Source organism: Silurus meridionalis, chromosome 21 (genome assembly GCF_014805685.1).
Source record: "Silurus meridionalis isolate SWU-2019-XX chromosome 21, ASM1480568v1, whole genome shotgun sequence".
Lineage (NCBI taxonomy): Eukaryota > Metazoa > Chordata > Actinopteri > Siluriformes > Siluridae > Silurus > Silurus meridionalis.
This window is the reverse complement of record NC_060904.1, coordinates 15384285-15408310: the sequence shown is the minus strand read 5'-3', so window position 1 is coordinate 15408310 and position 24026 is coordinate 15384285. Positions and strand designations below refer to the sequence as shown.

Below are 24026 nucleotides of genomic sequence, written 5' to 3'. Positions count from 1 at the left end.
ACTCATTACTACCAACAAGAAATAAAGCAAAAAATAAATCAAAAACGCTTGCACAAACATTTTAATAAAATTGAGTTTGTTTGTTTTTCTATTATTATTTGTAAAAGACACATGAGACATTCGAGAGACAACCGAACAGGACGTCTTTTTTAATTTAGACGAACCTTCGTTTCCATTCGTAACCTACAGAATTACACGTTCATGTCACCGTTACCAATAATAACTTTTTTCCATTTAGCATTTACAACTACGTGCATCGGCAATAACAATTTGCCATTTACTAATGGCATTAAGATGTATACGTCCCATCCCCCACCTTCCTTCCTGTATCCTTTCTTCCTTCCTTTACACTTCTCACTTTTGAACGAAACTATTTTTTGTATAGCTGCAGGCAATACATTAACAGATTTAGTCAACTGACTCCTGTATAATTTGGCTCTTTTATTAAACAGCTCTTAAAAGTGTGACGTTTTTACAAGTGTGCTTTATCCCCTGTGAGCATCCTGAGAGGAACAATATAGAATATAGAGCATTTTTATTATTTCTTTGATTAATTGTTTAATACATTTTTATATACCAGCTTACAGACTATACATACGTGCATTGATATCTGAAGCGATGTTTATAACCGATTTACAATGATCAATAATCATTGTGTATAAACTTACTATACACAGTATATTTGTTACAAATTGACCCCCGGTCATATCCGCTCTGTATTTCAGAATAAGTTGTATACGCAAGATATACAGTATATCGAGTATATACAAAGCATATAAACATCTAATGTGCTGCAGTTCTGCATGAGGAAATGGCTGTGAGGGCTAACCACACTTTACAGCCATGAGAAAAGAAACACATCTCAAAACGCTCATCTTTTGCACCTTGAGGTGGGTGGGCTTCTACAATTAAACTTCTTACTAACAGATTCTTTAAACCTAGAATTTAAATGAACATGGTCAAGGGTGTGGGTAGAAAGCTAAGGATTGGAGAAAGGATTAGAAAAGACATCAGGTGTGGTTTCTTCCAATCTTTCTGAATGCATTGTTTTCCCGCTGTTGAGTGGACAGTTGTGTAAACGTGTATGTGGTTTCCTCATAAAATGGCTACTGTGGGTATAATTAGAATACTGAATCATTTTAACTTAACAAAATCTTTACACGATACTGAGCAGCAGAGGTGTGAGATAATGAAGTAAAAAAAAACTTTGCTGTACTTAAGAAGTTTTCTGGTATTTGTACTTTCTACTTCTTCAAACATACATTTTTCAAACAGGCTTAGTTATAATGTATGTGATGAAATGTCAATATTTCTTCTCATTGCATGCAATTTTCAGCCCATCAACCTATTTCCTCCCATTGTGCAGCTTTTTCAATCCACCACTGGTGTATAATTTCCTGGCTCTCACACACCACAGATGTAGACTAGATTATGAAGCTATTGATGAGAAGGCAGAAGGCAACATGAAGTATGAGGTTAACGTGGATGAGACAGAGGGAGTCAGTGATGTAAACATGACTGAGAACAGAGAAATTCCTGATCACATGATCATCATTATCTTTTCATTGCTTTTGTTGTTGTTCAGCCTGGATACATTAATTAGATAACAAAATTAGAAATTTGTTTTTGTATTAATATATTAATATGATGTGGGGTTCAGTTCCTAATTTGACACTAAAACAGGTAGTAATAATGGCTGCTTTTTAAATTATGTACATGTCAGAGTCCAAACTTTACTTTTAGTTAAATAACAAAGTGTAATCAGTACTTCAACGTTTACCAGAGTCTTTTAAAATTTGAGTATCTGTTCTAAGTAAAGGAAGTGTGTACTTTGAAACATTTAAAGCTTAATGCATTAAACATAATTATGAAAATTGTGACATATACTGTAAGAAATTAATATTAATGCTGACACAGCACATGTTAACCTGAGATTTTATTACCAATTGACACAGAAATGCAAAACACTCATCCTTTTGTTTTCTGGCTCACAAAACCTGTAATTTACAGACCAAAATTCACACCAACACAACAAGCCGAAGGCGAAGAAAAACAGAGAATAAGCGCCAATACTCTTCCACGTCCTTTCTCCTTCAGAAAATTTCCGTCCAGCCTGATTTTGCTCCAGTAAATGAATGTTGCTTCCCGTTTCTTTATGAAAAATATGTTCTACATGATAAAGAAACCAAATGCGTTATCACTCTTCCATGACGTGACAAATAAAACGCGATTTGAATCATATAAGTTTTTCTCAGTTGCAAACCAGTAAGTGCATTTCGCAAAAAACAATTAGAACAAACAGCACCATACAGTTTTACTTGCAAAAACCTGTAATTTTCTCACAATCCATCTCTCGAAAGTAAGTATTCGTGTCAATAGACATATTGCTATCAGAATTACCTTTTTTTCCAGTATTTCTTGATGGAAACTTCAGTTTGGATTACAATGATTGAAAAAGGAACATTCTTCTTTACGGCATCTATGAAATCCAACAATACAAATGTACACATTACTGTATGTGGGATATTGATTGCAAAAGACCAGACAGGATTCAGATTTTTACTGTACTGTACTAGTGTTCATTCATTTCCTGGTTCATCCATTTTCAGAAATCTATGTTTTTTTGTCTGTATATGCTCAGCAATTCAAGGCTCATGATTCAACTTATCTATTTTAGAGAACTAGTTGATCATTGGTTGATACTGATGCCTTACAATTAGTAACATTCAAGATTCATCTGCACAATTTATCAATTTTTGATTAATAGAAATTTAAGATTGACAGATTACTGGTTTAACCATTTTGCACTGAACTGATGCTGAGATGTTTTGGGGGTTGAGAATATTCCGGTGAGATCCAGAATAATATATTTGGCTCAATATGAACCTAAAACAACTGATAATGTAGGAAACAGGAGAAACGTGTACGCATTCACTTAACTGACTGTACCAAAGAATTCACATTTAGTTTGAAGCTATGAGAAATTACACAAGTGACTCCATGATGTAGCGGTTGAACAAGTAGTTTTGACAATTTCATTTCTGATCTGAGAAACTGTCAGTATTACAGTAAGGTGGGCCTCACACTAGTTCCCCTAAAACACATTTCTATGTTGTCTGTTGAGTGTCTACAGGAACTTTGAGATGCGTATGTAAGAGTATGTAAGGTATACAGAATGTCTTTGTCTGGGCTCACACATCTATGGTTACCATGTTTTATTAGTTCAGGTTTTGTTCAGTGTGTATATACTGTACATACTAATGTATTTGTCAGTTGTCTGCATTAAACTGAAGAACATATGTGCCATTCTGTGTGCTGTGTGATTCCTCCCTGATCAGAAAAGACACCATGGGGAATGTAGATTGCATGCAAAAACTCCAAAAATTAATTTTTAGTTTGGTTCATGATAAAAATCTAAAAGAAAACAGAGAAACAGAAATAATGTGACAATACAGGAGAAAGATTCTTATACCAGCTTAATCCAACTCGTATTTAGATCAGAAGCCAGAGTCAACTCCATAACATGGAAATAATTTAATACACACTTACGCAATATGACGAATAAACAAACTCTACATGTAAAAATAAGTAAAAACAATACGATTCATAAAGTATCAGGCCATTCTCCTCAGCCCAGACAGTCACAACAAATTATTACTTTGTAGTGCTTAGTTACAAAATCCAATTTGCCCGGGTCCTTCAAGATAACCTCCTCCACTCCAAGTCGTTAGCATTTTTTTCCAAGTCATTAGCAATAAACAAATGTGCATAATAAATAAGAGCGTGTCCGTTCGGTGGCTCTCCTTCATAGTTAGCCGAGCGCTTCGTCCACGGAGGCGCTGCTAATTGAGCAGCGTCAGAGGAAGCATCTGTGTACCCGTTTGCTGAATAAACGGCACTAAACTGGAAGATCATTACTTAGAGCTTAGCAGTTTCCTGAGGCTTGTCCCGGTTTTTCGCTTGGATACAGATCAAGTCCTGTGCACCTCACTCTGAATTTTGTCCACTAATGAGTAGTTGACAGCAGTACAGTTTGGCTCGTGGACTGATCGTAAAATGTATTTGTTTATTTTTTTATCAGAATGCAGACTGTACTGTCTCAGGGTCTTTGTCTACGTCTGTGGACCTGTTTAAAAAGAGAAAAGAAAGATTATGTATATTCAGGTCAGCTCATAAGGAACCAACTGCTCCTATACAGTGGTAAAAATAAAATGTTCTATTACTTCGAGAACACAATGGAAATTTTAGAATGCTAATTCGCATATGCTAGGTCTTAATGCAAGTAATAAAGCACTTGTCTATGTGCTGTTCTAGTAAAAGAATCATGATCAAGGCTGTGTCTTTAATTCACTATACCTTTACAACAGCTAACGTGTTTTATTCCTCTTATACCAGCGAAATATTCCAATGAAAACAGGTTTTTATTCATTAAAGAATATAGCTGTGTCGTATCTGTGAAACTAAATAGTTCCTGTTATCACTTATGTTATAACAGCATTAAGCAGTTACTCCCAAACCAGCTTCTCTTTTTCTGTCTTGAAATGAGACAACAAATATTTCAGCTTGTCAGATTGGCGAGAAACCGTGAAAGCGTAAATGTCCTGAAAAATTTCCCTGGGCTAAAATCACGCATCGAAAAGAGACATCACCCGCCAGGATATCTTTACAGTATACACACCGATCAGGCATAACATTAGGACCACCTGCCTAATATTGTGTTGGTCCCCTTTTGCTGCCAAAGCAGTTCTGCCCTATCGAGCATTAACAGCATTAACTTCTTAGCAATTTGAGCTACAGAAGATCGTCAGGTGGATCGGACCACACATGCATCAATAAACCTCAGCCGCCCGTGACCCTGATGCTGGTTTACCACTGTTCCTTCCTTGGACCACGTTTGATAGCTACTGACCACTGCAGACCAGGAAAATCCCACAAGAGCTGCAGTTTGAAGATGCTCTGACCCAGTCGTCTAGACGTCACAATTTGGCCCTCGTCAAACTCAAAGCTCAAATCCTTACGCTTGCCCGTTTTTCCTGCTTCTAACATTAACTTTGAGGACAAAATGTTTGCTGCTGTCTAATAAATATATCCACCCACTAACAGGTGCCATGATGAAGAGATAATCAGTGTTCTTCACTCACATAATGATATAATGTCATAATGTTATGCCTGGTTGGTGTCTATCAACAGTTAAAAAACTGTTAGTTCTGGTCCTCTCATTTGATTGGTTGAGCAATGTTTCCACAAGTGGTTATGTTTCCTGTCTGTGTTTACCACATACAGTGAGATCCTACTTCCTAGATCGAAACAGATACACCATCAACAAGCAGATCAAACAATATTTTTCAACTTTTAAAATAACTTTTAAGCTGTCCAAAATTTAATATCTTAATTAAGTTAATATTTTGTTTACAGAAATATTATTGTTTAGACATACACTATATGGACAAAAGTATTGGAACACCTGACTTTTCTAGCTATACAGGTAGTTCTTCAACAAAAGGTTCTTCAACAAAAGGTTAGGATGCGGCGCTCTCACCGCTGCGGCCCGGGTTCGATCCCCGGTCAGGGAACCAACCCCAGCCACTCTTAGTGCCGGTCCCAAGCCCGGATAAATGGGGAGGCTTGTGTTAGGAAGGGCATCCAGTGTAAAAACGTGCCAAATCAAACATGCAGATGATCTGCTGTGGTGAAAAATTAAGCCATAAAGCCATCTCCATGAAGATATGGTTTACATGGTTTGGAGTGAAAGATCTTGAGGGTGAATGAACTCAAATCTCCACAAGCACACTTCAAAATCTAGTAAAACCATCTTAAAAGAGTGAAGGTTATTATAATAGCAAATAAGGACTAAATGTGGCATCGGATGTTCAAAAAGCACTTTCACAATTTATGATCAGGTGTCCACAAATGTTTGTCCATATAGTGTAGTTTTGGAAAGAAAATCATTTTTGAATTAATTTCCTGGTGGGCTAAGATAAACATTTCTGCTAATGTCTTACATTTGTTATGATTATGCCTGTAATATCCCTTACTGTCCACTAGAGGTCACGGTCACCGTGACTTTGTTTTCATGGAAAATGAATAGTTCCACGTTACCCATTACTTCTGATCCACTAAAGCAATTCTAACAATCATTACATGTGTTCATGGCCTAGTTGGATGCAATCCATGAGAATCAGTAAACGGGATGTTCAAGGTCCTAAATCTAAACTCTCACATTTCGGGGCCAGACCACCTACAGTATTTTATGGGAGATGTTTGGAAATTAGATCACCTGAAAAAAAAAAACTCCATACCAAAAGCAACCCAAATTTAGTCTTGAACCAAAACATTTGAGCTGTAAAGCAGCAATGTGATTTACGTTCTTAAATGGCTAAATATAAAAAATTAACCTAGATTGAGTGAAGCACTTATTTCCTGAGTCTTTCTGCAAGCTTAGGCTACACTGACACTAATTCAGATACATTTGAAAACACGCTCCGTGTCTTAAAACGCTCCACGTCCACACTTTCGTTTGAGTCATTTCCCAAAAGTTGCTCATCCAAACATGAAACATCTGAAAATGCTGTGTCCCCATACTGCTCTCGAGCAAAAGGTAAGACGCTTCATTCCTGTCTGCCGTTTATTTACTTTCCACCTCTTTGGAATGTCGTAGCAATGAATAAAAATGCGTCATCCATTTTCAAAGCCTCCGTTTACATAGTCCACACTGCGATTTCAAATTTATCCACTTCGAAAAGCATTTTCAAAAGCTACGTTTTTTTGACCGACAACGGCGCCTTACTGTGAATAGAAAAGCGTTTGCACTGAAAAACGGAGAAATAAAAATAAGCCTTACGGAAGTGTATAAGTGTGGGCATGGAATTAGTCTCACTTTTCTTACCTGTGTGTTGCCTTGCCATTGTGCATTGGGATGCATGTGAGGGTTTGCTGGGTGAAGATTGTGATGGGTAGCTCTTGCATGCATTGGCATTTTATGCGGTCTATGTCCATGGTGCATGCCCACAGGCCGTCTCTTCACCTGAACTGGCATAACAGCATGTGGTTTTTGTAAACGCACTGGAGGTAGAGTTTTAAACTCTTCTGGACGTAAAACTGGAGGGGAACCGGAGCAGCTTGACCAGCCCTGTTGATCGGCAAAGCAGGAAGAGTTTGAGCAGGTGTTGACTGAGCTCCAGGATGCCCCAAGGCAGCTTGAGTCTGTTGATTCTGGATGTTGTGCTGCTGCAAAGCAGCCTGAGTCAGCATTCGGAGATTTGAATGGACAGCAGTCTGCCTCTTATCTGGACCTGCCTGATTGTTCAAGTTTGTTGGTTGAACAGCCTGCATTTGAACAGCTGATTTTGAGGAACAGAGACGTGTGCACTCTCTGGGACATGTCTCTGGGACGTGATGGTCTGTGGAGGTATCCGACTTTGACGATCAGCCCGTGGCTCAGCAATCACGTTAGGCTGCACAATTTGCGTTGATGCGCTGCGGTCCGCACGAGCACGTGTCTGGGCAGCACTGTGAGCAAGCTGTCTCAGAAAGTTTCTTCTTGAAGATCTGGAAATGTTCCGCACCCGTTCATCCACAGGAGACCTCGCAGGTCTTAGAGCTGAGATGAATTCTGACTGACTGATTGTGATGAACTACTTTCCCCTGTTGAATTTTCGGATTCGGAACTGTCCATTTGAGGATTTGGATACGCGGGTGTACCATGCATACGGTCCCAAGGCATCTGACGCGGTGTGTATTAGCATCTGAGCTATCGAGTGAGTATCCCGACTGTCTACGAGTCGACTCATAGTTAGGATAGGTCTCTTCAGTATTGCGCCTCGAGCGTGTCTGGTTGGTGACCTGCTGGTCCCTGCGTTGTCCATTTCTTGTAGTGCTACTGTGGGAGGGTTGTGCTAAATTACCAACATTATCCATCCTAGTCTGAGGACTCGAACATGACCCTCGGACATGATGAAGATTTGAGTGACTAGCGTTCGCTCGCTCCGGCTGGATGGTATTGGTTTGTTGATCGTTAGAGTGTGCAGTGTTCTGGTTCGGTTGTCCGGAAGGGACAAGGGGCTGAGGTGCATTTAGACTGACTTGCACAGTTTGAGGCTGTGTGGTGGCGTTCTGGTGCTGTGGTAGTGTACTGAGATTTATGAGGACTGTATGAGGTCCGAGCGCCGTGTTGCCTGTTTGTATGAGAATATTCGGGTTCTGCTGGCCCTCTTGTTGGGACAAGTCAGCGTTGCGTCGATGTAAATCACTATTCCGCTGGCTATTGTGTAGGCGGGCACTGGAGTGGAGGTTGGCATTATGTGAGAATGTATCAGCATTAAGATGACCGTTGGATAGGATGGCACTGGTGTTGGTTGCTCTGTTTTGTGTCTGCATATTGATGTTATAGTTGTTGTGTTGGCCATTGGTTGGTTGATTCTTTGATCTAACAAGTCTGTTATCGTTGTGCACCGGTGGGTCAGGCTGGTCACCCTGGCTCACAAACCCACGATTGTCAAGACCATTCTGTGGAGCTGAAATAACCTGATAAAGGAAACAAAACCACTAAATGATGGGTTCCCATACTTTCATATATACCAGATTTAAGGATATTCAATGACTTTTTTTACGCAGCACTTATTTTATATCAAGCACCTATCAAATGTACACCCCAGCATATATAGCGTCATGAAAGACCACTTAATTTTTAAGAGTACTTTTCACTTACACTTAACATTTACATAAAAATTTCAGAGTAATAATGATGTTTTCAATGTGTAGGCTTCATAAATGTATAACTGTTTTGAGCAGTCATGTTCAAACTGAATCAAATAAATTGAAGTGAATGAGTTCATACTGGTAATATTCTAAATGCTGCTCAGGAAAGTTCTTGAAAATACAAAAAATAATAAATATATATATTGCATGCTGATACACACGTTTTTCTCCTGTAGAAAACAGGTATAAAGAAAAGGCTTAGCGTGACTAATGCATTAAAGGCAGTGATATTATAAGCACCAATTCAGTATCATTTTAAACAGGCACGCAGGATGTGAACTCAAAGCGTTCGTTATGTTCATTTTTTGGCTTTTCTGTTGATTGTATATAATATGCTTTATTAATACGGTGTTCTTATTAATACGAATGTTCCTTTCAGAGACAGCAAATGTCACAGGTCCAACCCCTGCCAAGTAGGAAATCAAGTGAAGGGAAGTACAGCAAGGGAAAACACTTGAACACTGCTAGCAATGTAATGTTTAAAAATCCCAAAACAAAAATTCTACTAGTAAAAAGGGGGGCCATGATAAATTTTTCTATTTCGCTATAAGCTTAGCTATCTGGCTAACATTTCATTGTATCCAGACAGACTCTTAACAAATATTTACTGATAAGATTAAAGCACTATTCTACTAAACAAAATGTTTTTTAGATTTCTTTCAAGGACCTAATTTTTTTTTTTTCCAGACCTTGAATCCATGTGCCTGAAATTCAAATTAAGAAGGGTGGGAACTCTGGTTCTTACTGTTGGCCTTTCATTCAGGTTGTGCTTCTGCTGTCCAATGACTGTCCTGAGTCTCTGATCAGCTGCAACAGATGAAGTAAATCAGTATCAGCGAAGTCAAAAAAAAAAAAAAAAACATTATCAGTTGTACATCATGACAGATCGGTTTTACCTTTCCGCTGGCGTATAATCAGTATGATGGCAACGATGATTAACACGAGAGCTACGAAGCAGGCCACGACAATTCCAGCAACCGCACCTACACTTAGACATGTACCTGTAAGAAAATCTTTTTTTTATTATCTACAAATAGAAAGCGGTTAGTCACAGTCAGTGAAGCAAGATAAGATACGAAACATGTACAGGCAAACCTGCCTTGCTGTATAGAATACATTTTGTGGATTAACAGTAACATTAACATTAGAAGATGCTTGTAAATACACATTAACTAGTATCTCAATTGCAAAGATTCTACTGTAGCTTGATATGTTTGTGCAACCTGCCTGCCAGGATAATTAATTTGCTTATTAGTCGTCATAACAAATGCTAAACATATTTCTGGAATGAGACACTGAGAAAAATAAAGACATGAGAGTGATAAGTATGGTAATTTTTCTCCACCCACTTACTGTTTTTCTCCAGTTAAGCATTTGAGAAAAAAAAAAAAACACCTACCGCCACCAGCACCACCACCACCCCCACCAAGCATCGCCGTTCCAGCGCCAGAAACTCACTCACGACACTGAGGCTAATCTGCTGCTGTGACGTTTGGATTGTGATGCTGTTACTAGCTGAGCATGTATACTGGCCACTCTGATTGGTGGAAAAAATCTGCAAGTTCAGCGTGCCACTGTTTGCCTGGCTGGATGTCAGAGGTACACCATTCAGTTGCCATGACAAAAGAGCAGGGGGCAGGGAGACAGACGTGCAGGTAAGTTGGACCGTCTGGCCAATGGTGGCATCTCCCCCACCAACACAATCGGAGGAGGTTCTTGTTACCTGGGGGGTGTCTGGACCATCTGTATCAGACAGAAATGATATGTATTATTATTAACATAAGTAAATGTAAATGCTCTATTGCTGTGCAAGGGGATTATTTTAAAGGTGATAGTGTGTAAATGTAGATAAATAAAGTACTCTTGTAAACAGAGCAAGTCTCGAAACTTTCTGATACCACCTCGTAGAAGCATATATTGTTATTGTTTTGTTAATATTGTTTTTTTATTCTTTATATTCACGTATATACTTTTACGTATCGCATCTGGTATTTGGTACAAATATCTTCATGAGACTCACAGTATACGGTGAGACTTGCAGTAGCAGTCTGGCTGCTGACTGGGTTGCTGACGGTGCAGCTGTACTGGCCGGCATCGTTCCTGTTTACTGGGCTGATAACCAGAGAGCCAGCGTTGACCACAAAGCGAGGATCTGAGGGAAGATTGGTGCTACCTTTACCCCATATAATGCTTGTGTTGGTGCCTGAAGTCCAGCTGCAGGTCAAGGACACGTTGCCGCCCTCTATAGCCAGCGAGGGCACGACTAGGTTTACTGCACCCACAGCAACTGAACAGAAAAAAAAATCAGAAAAGATCAGAACTTTAAGGTCAGTCTATAAACTGAGCCATCCTGCTGCATTCTTGTTTAGAGATTGGACTATAAAGTTGGGATTCTAATGTAATTGATGTACTATTTAGTACTGAAAAGCTTCAAAAAACAATCACATGGTTGCCAGCAGGGAAGTGGTTTCGCAAACAAGAGATCCTGTTTTATTTTAACACCTTTTTAGTGGGTTTTAGTATCACTACACATTTAAAACACTTTCTTACCAAACACAGACAAAGTGACCGAGCGTGAGTTGGTGGCCAGTCCTGTGGAAGCAAGTGGTGTTACGGTGACCGTGTAGATTCCCGCATCACTCAGTTGGCTGTTGCTGATTGTGAGCTGGGTGGCACTGATGCTCACTCTGCCTTGGTACTGTGCGATCGGATTAAGCACAGCTTGGTTATTGATCCACTGACCCAAGGTGCCTCCTCCGGGAGCGATCCACGCGATGGAAAAGATACTGGAAATGGTTTGCAGTGTAAACACGGCATTGTTTCCTGTAGCCACAAGCACGGGGGAACTTTGGAACTGAATGGGCACCAGGTCTTGACATGATGCCAGTCGACAAACTGTTAAAAAAAAAAAGGTGTTTTTAGGACCCTATTACATTTACATTTAGAGGATTTGGCAGACACGTTTATCCACAATTATCTGATTTATACAATTGGGCAGTTTACGGTTATGGGTTTCGCTCATAGCCCAACACTGGTATCTTGGCGGTGCTGGGATTAAAACATACAACCTTCTGATCAGAAGTGCAACATCTTTAATGCTGAGCTGCCATTTCTCCACCTATTCTGCTCTAGTTTTAAACTAAAGTCATAACTTAGCCAGTGTTCTTCCACCCAAATGTCTTTCCACATAGCCGTTACCTAAGACATCTGGTCTTGGTGATGAAATAATACACTGCACTTTATAAACACAAGTATGTAAGTACCTAATCATCATGTCCAAATACGCCTGATGCTCATCCAATTAAGGCTGGCCACTGGATTTTGAGCATTTTCCCAATGTAAATTTATTATTTAACTAATTGGAAGTTTGTTCGAAATCTTTGCAAATGTATTACAAATAAAAACCATGTACATAAGTATTCACAGCCTTTGCCATGACACTCAAAATTGTGCTCAGGTGTTTTCAATGATCATCCTTAAGATATATTTCTACAACTTGATCAGAGTCCACCTGTGGTAAATTCAGTTAATTGGACATGATCTGGACATGTCTGTCTATAAAAGGTCCCACAGTTAATAGTGTAAGTCAGAGCTCAGACCAAGCCATGAAATCTATGGAAATATGAGGTATTGTTTGTAGAATGTTGCTGAAAATAATGAATAATTGAATCCATTTTGCATTAAGGCTGAAACATAAAAAAAAAAAAAAAGGAATGGTGGAAAAAAGTGAAGAGCTGTGAATATTTTCCGGATCCACTGTATATATCTTGGCCCAAGGGCCTCCTACTTTTGCAAACAAAGTCCATGTTGATTTTAAGCACCATTTGATTGATTGTGTAAGGAAATGACATTCCATGTTAGCCACAGCGGATCCTCCGCATGTTTGATTTGGCACATGTTTTTACGCTGGATGCCCTTCCTAACGCAACCCTCCCCATTTATCCGGGCATGGGACCGGCACTGAGAGTGGCTGGGGTTGGTTCCCTGACCGGGGATCGAACCCGGGCCGCTGCGGTGAGAGCGCTGCATCCTAACCACTAGACCTCCAGGAGACCTCCCATCGAACATGATTGTTAGAAACTTGGGGCGAGGAACCCTGCATGCTGGGAAGCTTCAACAGCCCACATATATAGAAAAATAAAACAAGTCTTTGATTTCAGAAATGAATGACGTGAATGAAAACAAAGTCCGTTCTGCTTCAAGTAGGTTTCACTGTAAATAAAATGCAGTCAAACCGGCTGAACACGTTCTACTATTACTGTGTTAAACACACCGATGCATAACTATGGGCTTTCGTTATCTAAAAAAAAACATCTAGGATCCGGCTACATGCCATGAATTAGCTTTGATGCTTTTGCATTGTAGATTTTGCGACAAATTGAAAGGAGAAAAAAAAATATTCAAGTATTCAGGCAAAAACATAACTGAATGCACCTTGGTGGAAATTCGATACGTGTCTGGAACTGGACTGGAACTGGACTGAAGCAAGAATCTGATTCCGATCCAATTCAGGCAAGCGGGTTAGACTTGACTCTCATAATATTGTGTTTCTTGTTTTTTTGAAAGCTGTTCATTCTTGTTGCCAAGTTTACATGGAAGTCGTTTGGCTGACTTATCATCCAAATCAACTGAGCAGCTTGTTGATGCTGGAAATTGAACTCAAAAGCTTCTGGTCAGTAGCATAATGCCCCTGTGACCAAAGTACCACTACCCTGAGCTGTCTTTCAAAACAGGGTGTAGGTACAGGTGTGAACGTGTTGTCTACGATGCACTGGGAGTTGGATACGGGGCATTGCTTTGTGATGCTTCTCTGCAATGTGAAACTATGGGATGTTTGCATTTTTTTTATATAGTGAATTACCATATTTAGCATATACAATGTAACTTTAGAAGTGTAAAGCATTTTCTTATTGCTCAAAACCTCAAAATAAAGCGTATCGACCGGTATTGTATCGCAATGCGTTAACATCGCGATATGACAACAAACGATATATTGCGCAACCCCGAGTTCTAACCTCCTTTACACTTAAAATAACACCTGTGTTGTTGTTGTTCTTTTTTATTATTATGTCAATATGGGTAAAACGAAAGCAGAAACATGGTATACCTGCCAAAATTATGAGCACACATGAACACGGCAATAAATTCATCTCAGTCTGGACGATCTGCAACAAAACACATCTGAGATCAGATTCAACGCGTCTAGGAACTGCACTAAGAACTATACAAAATATTTTATGATTATATTATGAAATATTATTATTTAAGTATAATACAAATTTTTTTTTTGTTATTGTTTATCATAAAAACGCGCATACTCACTCAGTGATTTATTTTCCGTCATGTTTCGGTCGCACCTGCCTAAAGAACCGTCACGGTGGACACTACTCTCAATACCAGCTTCTATTAGATGTGCAGTGCACTACATAGTGTGCAGAATGCCTTTTCAGCATGCCCTATGTAGTGCACTAATGTAGGGGTTGGAGCTGCATTTGAGCGGCTTGTCACTTCCTGATTTTCCAGTTTGGTCTGAATACAATGTCACATGTGAGACCATGTTTAACTCTCAGGATTAGAGATAAAGATCTGTTGTTGTTTTTTTCATACATTATTTAAAGTATGGTTTAATATTAAAAAAGTTAAATGAATATTTAAAATAAAATGTATCACAAGAATATAGCATTAAAAAAAATACATATTAAATATATGCTTAAAGCATAAAAGTTGACTTTCATTTTATTTCTTGACGTTAATCAACTTAGGGTGTTGAATGACCTTTTGTGGCTGAATAAACACGGCTTACAGTAAATGTATCCAGCGGCAGGATGTGCATTTCGCACTTTCAGTGGTGTCCTGCATGAATCAATCCACCTCTTAATACCATCATTACGAGCAACAGCTATAGAAACCATCAATCTAATAGAGAGTTCGCTGCATCAGAGACAGGAATCTCATCCATATAAATGCATTACTAACGCAAGAATCCCATGAAAACATTTCAACAAGTCTCCTTTCACTGCAGCCACAACTGCAACACCTGCATACATCTGTAGTAGAAACATCGATATGAACCTCATAAAATGAGCCCAGGTTTTCTGTGTGTTTTTGCCTGAAAAAAAAATCTCTGTCTGGACCTGTTAGGTGATAGTCTAGACTCTGAGCTTTTTCCTATATTGAAGTAATTGCTTACTATAAATAATGCCTTCAAAAAATACAACGTCTAAGGAAGTTTGTGATAAGCTATGAATATTCCATGGAAGTTTTCTCCTTATCGCAACATCTGGTGACCGTTACCAGAGAAAAGTTTAGCAAAATAACAGAAGCTGTTCCTTCCTAGCAAATATATCCACAGGCGAAACTGGTCTAAACTAGTTTGCACTCAATAACCAAGACGAGGGGAAATAACCAATAAATGTAACCAAGGAGAAACACGCGAAAATCTAAAAAACTTTTCAGAAGAATAGCCTTTATTTGTTATATATTCATTACAGCACGGTGAAATTCGTTCTTCGCATGTCCTAGCTTGCTCAGAGGCTGGGGTCAGAGCGCAGAGTCGGCCATGATACGGCGCCCCTGGAGCACAGACGGTTAAGGGCCTTGCTCAAGGGCCCAAGATTGGCAGCTTTTTTTTTTTTGCGATACCGGGGCTTGAACCCCATACCTTCCGATCAGTAACCCAGCACCTTAACCACTGAGGTACCACTCCCCATAAGAGAAGAGACAACGATTAGGAATTGATTATTGTTTTCTCCGAAATTTGGTTTGTGTATAGCGTTACCCTGACCACAGGTCATCTAAAATAATAAATATAAAAAGTGCTATAAAAACTGTGCCCATTTTAGACAATATTTCAGATTATTCATTGGTGTTGGAGGATTTTATAGACCCGTGTAAATGTAGCTGAGTACGTGCGATAGGTTGCTCTCGATGCACTTTATGTAGCTTAATGTTGTAGCTTTATGTTGTTTAGTGCAGCACCAGGGTTCTGGAGGAACGTGGTCTCGTTTTTTACTGTGTACTGTGTACCACTGTTTATAGTAGAAATGACAATAAAAGCCTCTTGACTTGTCTCTTGACTTGACATGATGTGGCATCTGTGCTTACTAACAACTGTGATTGAAAACCCATTTGTGGTTGTAATGTTTGAGTGTCAGTGAGGGTTGCTTTCTGGGTGCACGCTAAAGTAAAGGCAAGTGTGTAGTAAAACATATGGCCCAATAAAGTTGGTTGTCTAGCTGTTTTATTTTCATCAGTCTGCCAAGTGCTTGATTGGCCTTTTCATTTAATATATATAATTAAATGAAAATAGGCAAACCTCAGACCTTCAAAAAAACCAATCCAAAAACCCAAATTGTCTAAACATACATGTTATTTGTGAGTAAGTTCTGGTTTCTCTTCTCACAGGTTTTTCTTCCAGTGCTCACTTACTATTCTTATGCAATCATATGTCTTTATATACATGATTTATAAAGTATTGCAGTACATGAACATGTGAAAATGCATTTGGACACATGGAAATAAATGAATTGTGAAAATCTGCTATGTAGCAGATCCCTTCTCAGTGCCTCAGTGCCTATTTGCATGAAATACACAAAAACAGATCCTACATTATAAATGTTAATGTAGGCCTTGGCAACATGTAAAATACTTTTCCTTAAGGCTCAGGACGTTAGATAAAGTCTTGCTATTCGGGTATTTGTTGAATCCAACAGCGTTTCATAACGACTAAAGTCAATACTCTTTTCTAGACACCAGGATGATTCAAAGTTTAGTTTTTCTTGTTATGTATTGGTTTTTTTTGTTGGGCTTTTTTTTGTAGCACACTATGCTAGACTCACACTAGACTCAGAACATAAAAATCTTGTTAAGAATCCTTGTATAAGCATCTTTTTCTTATATGATACTATGATGAAGTATTGTAGTAAGCTACAGTTACTATAATTCCTGAAGTGTTCACAGTAATACTATATGATTTGATCATATTTGGATGCTTTTTGGGTTTTTTTTCAGGCAACCAGCCATGATATTTCATCAAGAGATTGCTTTACCACCTAGATTTTGCCGGTATACCAACATTTTGAGCAAAACTATATATACACCATTTTAACTTTAATTAAATTTAACCAGCGCCAAATATGCAGTTACCAGCAAAAACTACACTGTACCAGCATAGAATTATTTTTATCTCAAAATGATTTGAGCTGATTGGTATGTTAGGTATTAAAAAACAATATAATTTAATAATATAATTTTCATATTTACCTCAGAAGATGCGATTAAACAGAACATGGCTCGCAGTCCTGTGGTCTTGATTCTGTGCAGCATCACACTGATCACTGGTCTTACAAGCGACCTGCTGTTCTTTTACACCTTCACCCGAAAGGTGAAAAAAAAAAGCCGAAAACAACCTGCTCCTTCTCAGCTTTAACATCTCAGATTTGATTCATTCAGATTCCTTCTCATTCGCATTAACGAAGCAGATGATATTGAATGGAAAATTACCTTCCTCTGTCCACTATCAACTTACATCTTCATGGTCACCCCTTTATAATAGCATTCTTATCTTAAAAGCTGTTAGTTTGGATTGCTATATGGGAGTGTTCAATCTTATCCTTTCAAGTTCAGTAAAGATCAGTAGAACAGTTCCTGGTTCCTGGGCGTACTGGGGATCTCCATAGCGTATAATTGCGCCACTGATAATCTGTTGCTTTTGTTATCTCAACATTATTCACATACTTTCCAGACTAGACAACATGAAGCCATTGAGGCATTTCAGGACCATTGGGTTTACCACATCTTTTCCTGATTGGTTTCCTGCCCTTCAGTGTGTCCCATGTTATGGGTTTCATTCATCGGTGCAGACCATAGTGTAGATTGAATTCCCGACTTTTTAATGAATTTGTACTCTAAAACACTTTAAAACACATTAAGGGAGTGCACAGAAAGTCTTCTCTTGTGGCTGCAGCTCTTTTGTATATGCTATTTTATCAGTAATCCTAATAGGTAGTTCTGCCAAGTAGTTCAAAGGCATGGAGCTTGAGAAATTGGGTCAACTGGCTGGTTTATGTATTTCAAAAGTTTTAACAATCAAGGTTTTTTTCACACTAAACAGCCTCTAGAGTTTATAATCAATGGAGCAAAGAAAACTGGAGCAACACTTAGTTCTGTAGGTAGAAATGCTTTGTTAATAAAAGAGTTCAGCAAAATCTGATATGAGATTGGGAAGGATACAGAGACCCAATTTAACTTTCTTTACAACCATGGTGAGGAAAGACTCCACCATTTGGATTGGATTGGATTGGATAGATTGGATCTGTAAACTATAGAAGAGTTTTTTTTATTAAATTGTCTCAAAATTACAAAAAATTAATTGACAAATGTTTAATGTTTTTGTAGTATTTGTTAGTTATTGTTATATTTAATACAGTAGTTTCAAAATAATCATTTTAGTGTTGGTTTTATTGTTGAATATTTGGGCCAGTGGACCAAAACAGTGGCAATAAATAAACACATAAATAAATATGTGCACATTATTGAACTTTTCTCCTTAATTTAAAATCTGTTTTCTTCCCATGATCAAACAGCAAACTATATTCAGTGTCAGATAGAATTTCATAAATAATGCCTACAGTAAGCCAAGAATTTGGTTAAAATGCAATCGATACACACCCTTTGGCTGAGCAAGCAAACAACAATTTCTAAGAACAGTAATGTGTGTGTGTGTGTGTGTGTGTGTGTGTGTGTGTGTGTGTGTGTGTGTGTGTGTGTGTGTGCACCTTGAACCATAGACAAACTCCAAGTCATTCAGTTAGTAATTCTCTGGGATGTGATTTTACTTTTAATTTAATTTTATATATATATATATATATATATATATATATATATATATATATATATATATATATATATATATATATAAATTTAATTAAAATATATTCTTTATTTATTTATTTTTTTCTCTTTTTTTATTTATTTATTTATTTTTTTTAAACCAAAGTAGTAGTACTAGACTTTACTACACTAGAGAACTCAGTTATATATAGAACAGAACCTGTTAATCTTCCTTTAACTCCACCCTCTAATGCCACTGTATTCGGAGTCAGTCGGGATACACAGCGTCCTGGTTTTCACTACCAAAAGCCTGTTTTTGAAGCCTGGATCTTTCTTTTTATTCTGAGCTGTTGTTTGAGGTCCTTTTTTTCTGAGGAATTAGCAGCAAATTTGTACTTTCTGTTGCCAATGTCATTACAGAGCTTCAGAATGAGGACTGCACTGAGATGTTTGGGATTAACACAGTGCCTGCTGGTGACTGTATAAGGGAATTACTTTGAAACCAAGTGTTAAGTAGATGAAAGTAGATCAAACTTTTTTTGTATTTCTTTTTATCTTTTTGGCACTACAGCATTGACACTGGTGTTATTTTTTGATTTATTGTTTTCATTCCTTTGAATTCAACAGGACAATGAAGTTTTTTCAGCTGTGGATGGCTTTGTGGTTTGTTGCTTTAAAGGGTGAGTCATTCTTGAAACACACTTGTCTGAGCTCTTAATTCGATACCTAGTAATTAGAATAAAACAACACATTCCTTTGTGTACTCCATCTCTAGAGCTGCACCTGTCTGTGAGTGTGATAGTGAAGTTCCCTAACAAGAAGCCTTTGTACGTAGCACTGAACAAAACTCTGGTTCTTGAAGCTGACTTTCAACTTCAGCAAAGTGAAAAAGTTCTGTTGCAAACATGGGAGCGTAAGAACAGAGACGGGGAAATCAGAGTGGCAGAATCTGGCAGAGGAAACAACGAGAGGATTTCTGTGGAGAAGAATGGAGCACTATTGAAGATCACAGGAGTCACAGAGAGTGATTATGGAGTTTATAAGTTTACGGTCACTGTAAACAATGGAGACCAAGTGTCTGATTCACGTGAAGTGCTAAAAATAAGTGAGTGTCCAACAAGCTTGTTTTTTCCTGTGTTAATCCGGTGGATATATTAAATGAGAGGAACCAAGCATTATGGTTGCTTAGGCTTACGCATATACACAGATCAGTTTTTTCCCTCAGACAAACTAGTCACTGCTGTTGATTATCTGAATAATGTGGCAGAAAGATGTCAGAACAAATATGTCATACTGTGGAAATGTTTCACTGTTAAGAGCTAAACTGAAATCAGCCTCACTGTTCTTTGTCTTACTGATTCTACTGACATTTAGTTACCAAAAAATCGAAAAGAATCCACTTTAAGGTTTTTGCGAGCAAGTATTCTGATAAAAATGAAACTGCATACTAATGTCTTGTTATCATTGACAGACATCTGTGTTTTATCTTAAAAACCATAATGGGCCTTGCCCTAATGGCTGTTTTTTAAGTTTTTAATACTGCTCTTTCAGACAGGGAACCTTATTTGCCTTATGTAAATGCCCCAGCTCTCTACCCAGCCCCCAAGTTAAAATTTGACTTGAACTAGAGAAAGAATCCAAAAAATGCACAATGCAGCACATTACAGGTCGCCCTATAAAAGCGACAACACGCTCAACCTATACCCTTGTTTTGTTACGCTTTCTTTAAGACTAATTGTTTTCTTTCTCCATGCATGCAGTCAATCCCCCAAATGCATCTCTTTATATGCAATGTAGCATCCCAAGTGTGGACGCACAGTGGGACAAACCTGCATTTTTATGGCAGGTAAACGGAATCACAATCGCCAATAGGAATGAGGAGATCTCCGCAGATGGCAGCATGCTACACTTAATGAAACTGGATCAAAATTACACTTGCATTACAGACAGCAGTCAGGGGACGAGCAAAGTGGAAGTGCGCATCAATGGTAAGTATGTACAGTCTGGAAAATCAGCTACAGATCTGGGATGGCATCTCCTATTTTAAGACCATGCTGTTTATATATTTCCATCCGTTTTATTAAATCACCACTTGGTGATCAAGGGTAACTATTCCAACCAAAATCCACTGCGAACTCTGATCTAATTTGTTTTGCAAAAATAGCAGATGTAAATAGATCTGATCTCAAAGAGAAAAAAAGTCATTCAAAGAATTGTACAGAGGCTGTGGTTATGATTAATCTCCAAAACTGGATAGCTAGAGGTTTTCTCTTTATAATGAACTTCAGTCACATTCCAGCATACGATATATCTTTTTTTACTGCATTCCTTTTAAATGGATATTAAACGTTTAAAATAGTTGACTAATAGTGGATGAAGGACACAACCAATGTAGTTTTACTCCAGTAAATGTACTCCCTTTAAACTTTCAGACTGTTACCACAAAGCTGGAGGCACACAAATATATAAGATGTCTTTGAATGCATTATAATAAAATTTTGCCTTAAACTTGAATATGGTTTTCATGGGTTGGAGTGGAAGATCTCCTGCTATAGAGCTCTGATTTCAACCCGTCTGAACACCTCTGGGATGAATGTAAACACTGACTACACTGCAGATCTCCATAAGCACCCTCCAAAATCTAGTGGAACATCTTCTCAGGAGAGTGGAGTGAATTATAAGAGAAAATCAGGACTAAATGTGGAATGCGATGCTCAAAAGTACATATTTTTGACAAAATAGAATAGTCCTGTTGGACTGTACAGTGTAATGTAAGAGCACAGTGAAGGAATTTAGTTTTTGGGCGTCGTCCTTGTCATTATATTGAAACTGTAAACCAATTTTATTTACTTTACAAACAGGAAAGCGAAAGAAAAACACAGTAAAGAAAATGAAATACTAAAGCGTCTAGCAACCCAAGGTCATGATCAAACGGAGTTAATAGTGTGCTACAGGACTGTTTTAATTTTGTAAATCTTTATCAAGCACTGTAGATCACCTAAATTCTGTTGCTTGTGAGGAGCCCTATTAATTTTTAGCTCTTGCAAATGTTTGGACTTGGATAACAGGATACTACAGGTCAAGGGCAAGGTGGCCTTAGATGGTGTTTCCGTGACCAGAATTATAGAAATGATGGAGCATTAAAATGAGTCTATTGATTTAAACATTTGCAAGCTGATTTGCAGAGAAAACTATGTACATTCTGTGATCCTGTTATAGAAAATGTTCATTAGCACTGTGGTATGAACCTTAGTAGATTCACATTACATTAAATAAGCCTGGAGATGTTGCAACTCTAGAAACGGATGAAAATGAATATCTAGGTTTCCTAATACAGTAATAACTCGGTACTCGCTTTCTGCGGAATTCGTCAAAATTTGATACTCGTCATTCGTCACGTTACTCGTGAGTGCTTGCGGTAAAACAGATGCACGTTAGCTCCCGAAAAGTGCCACAAAGTGCCCTCCAAAACATGTTCTTTTGTGCTTTCTGTGCATTTTAATCTTAAATCATGGTTCCTCAAGTGGTCAAAAATGCTACCACCTACTTACTTACTTAGTATACTTACCTTCTCTCAGAATGAGTGGTAAGTATACTTCAAGGCTCTTCTCTGTTCTGGCACCGAGGTGGAGGAATGAACTTCCCTTAGATGTCCGTACAGCGGAGTCTCTGATTACCTTCAAGCGACGACTGAAGACCCACCTCTTCCTAAAACACTTAAATTAGCACTTTCCAAGTTTGTAGAGTTCTAGGGTTATATTTATATTAAGTTTGTAATCTGGTGTACCAGTGTAGATTTATTCATTACTAGAGATTTAAAGCACTTTTGTACGTCGCTCTGGATAAGGGCGTCTGCTAAATGCAGCATATGTATATGTACTTATTCAATACTAGTCAGTACCAAGGATTACTGTAATTCCACTAAAAATAGATCGATGGAAAACCTTAAAGAAAGTGTGATAAATATATAAAGCAGATAAATACCTATATGGACAAAAATGTTGTGGATACCTGATCACAAGAATTGTATCTGCTTTTTAAACATCTTGTTTAACATATAGTTCCTAAAGGTGTTCATTGGGGTTGGAGACCTGTTTGAACCAGGTTGAGGACACTTGACACTTGGTTTGAGTGTCCTGGTTTAAGTGAACAGAAAAATGTTATGCACAAACACACGCATCTTATACAATTGTGCATCTCTAACTTGGTGATAATAGTTTGGGGAAGAATCACATATGACTGGGAAAGTCAGGTGTCCCAGTTCCTTTTTCTATATACAGTAGCGTATGGAGTCACTTTGGTGTCACCTGTTATCATTATTTTTATTGGGTAAGCAACATAAAGTAGATAAAGTACCTAAAGGGTTTGAACATGGAGTCGAGCTAGAAAGTGTGATTATGTTTATAGATTTGTGACGGATGCTTTTTCACTGTTAAACACTATGTTTTATTTTCTATCACTCAATCCAGAGCAACAGTGTCCAACCTGTCATGTATCCACTGTGGTTGTGTTTGCAGTCTTTGAATTTATCATAATTTGTCTTTTAGGGTAAGCTCACTTAAATATGTTATCATATTATTTATGCATTTAAAAATTGTATATGGCTCAAATCTTTTTATTTTTTGTTTTTATAGGTTTTGCTTGTATAAGAGGCATAGGAAAAGTTAAACACGTCAATAATTGATACCTGCTGAGACAACAAATCAACTACTGAACACTGTACTGCTGAAATCTACACTTCTTTTCATTTAAATGTATTCTTAAGTTATTTATTTAGATGCTGATTATTTATATTTGAGTAATAATGCGATCTTGATTTATGAATTAATATTTAACTCCTGTATTAACATGGTGACATCCAATTTCAATGATCTTGGAATCAGTTAACAGCAAAAATGTTTCCGAAGGTTGTTAATTTGCACAAAAAATAACATTTTATAACAGAATATAGACAGTCTAGTGAACAGGACTCTAATAGAAGCATTTTAAGGGGCCAAACATCCAGATCCGATGAGCTGCACATTCTCAGACCTTCTACACTAGTTTCCAAGCAGCCACATAAAAAAAAGAAGGATTACTGTGTGTGTGTGTGTGTGTGTGTGTGTTATTCTGAAGTATAAAGATAATGAAAAAGGAAGGATAAGTCATTTACTGTTCTCATGAAAGGGTGTTTTAATTTGATAATGACTTAATTTCATTCAAAGACACCATTGTTTTAATGCTCTTTAATTACGTACTTAACATAAATAACATAAATTTGTCCTAATGCCAGAAATGTAACACCTTTAAAATTTTTCGTCTTTAATTTAGGTGTCATGTAGCGTTCCGTTATTATTCCCAGAACATAATAGAATAAAATGTAAAGATTTTAGGTTTTAAGTTGTAGCATATAATAATTGACACACTTAACAGTAAATAAAACACTGATTTATTAATGA

General features: G+C 37.8%; 3 protein-coding genes across 6 annotated transcripts in view; 1 reads left to right on the top strand and 2 right to left on the bottom strand.

The window, feature by feature from the left end:
• Positions 1-7251, bottom strand: part of LOC124403667 (free fatty acid receptor 2-like) — a 17885-nt gene extending 10634 nt beyond the window's left edge. Inside the window, exon 1 of the mRNA XM_046877367.1 lies at positions 7064-7251. Within this exon, the coding sequence (XP_046733323.1) occupies positions 7064-7251 (188 nt within the window). The remainder of the gene's footprint in view (positions 1-7063) is intronic.
• si:dkeyp-97a10.3 lies at positions 3520-14324 on the bottom strand. Its single transcript, XM_046877516.1, has 9 exons — positions 14080-14324; positions 13865-13922; positions 11308-11652; positions 10778-11044; positions 10216-10500; positions 9654-9758; positions 9503-9564; positions 6887-8523; positions 3520-4126 (listed from the first exon to the last, which is right to left on the bottom strand). The coding sequence occupies exons 2-8, from the start codon at positions 13905-13907 to the stop codon at positions 7570-7572; spliced, it is 2061 nt and encodes a 686-aa protein (XP_046733472.1). The 5' UTR covers positions 13908-13922; positions 14080-14324; the 3' UTR covers positions 3520-4126; positions 6887-7569.
• Positions 13069-24026, top strand: LOC124403770. Of its 4 annotated transcripts, none has more exons than XM_046877517.1 (6): positions 13069-13277; positions 19216-19268; positions 19364-19693; positions 20349-20576; positions 23058-23136; positions 23223-24026. In XM_046877517.1, the coding sequence occupies exons 1-6, from the start codon at positions 13186-13188 to the stop codon at positions 23254-23256; spliced, it is 816 nt and encodes a 271-aa protein (XP_046733473.1). In that variant the 5' UTR covers positions 13069-13185; the 3' UTR covers positions 23257-24026. The 4 variants fall into 4 exon arrangements, with proteins under 4 accessions (XP_046733473.1, XP_046733476.1, XP_046733474.1 ...); XM_046877520.1 differs by having other exon boundaries at positions 13073-13269; XM_046877518.1 differs by lacking the exon at positions 13069-13277 and adding an exon at positions 18816-19107.

Coding starts and splice junctions, on each gene's coding strand:
- si:dkeyp-97a10.3 (XM_046877516.1), bottom strand. CDS start 13,907: ATGAATTTATTGCCGTGTTCATGTGTGCTCATAATTTTGGCAG. Junction 11,653..13,864: donor TGTGCTCATAATTTTGGCAG/GTATACCATGTT, acceptor TTTTTTTAACAG/TTTGTCGACTGGCATCATGT. Junction 9,565..9,653: donor GATTATACGCCAGCGGAAAG/GTAAAACCGATC, acceptor CATCTGTTGCAG/CTGATCAGAGACTCAGGACA.
- LOC124403770 (XM_046877517.1), top strand. CDS start 13,186: ATGCACCTTGGTGGAAATTCGATACGTGTCTGGAACTGGACTGGAACT. Junction 19,269..19,363: donor GTGGTTTGTTGCTTTAAAGG/GTGAGTCATTCT, acceptor CTCCATCTCTAG/AGCTGCACCTGTCTGTGAGT. Junction 23,137..23,222: donor ATCATAATTTGTCTTTTAGG/GTAAGCTCACTT, acceptor TTGTTTTTATAG/GTTTTGCTTGTATAAGAGGC.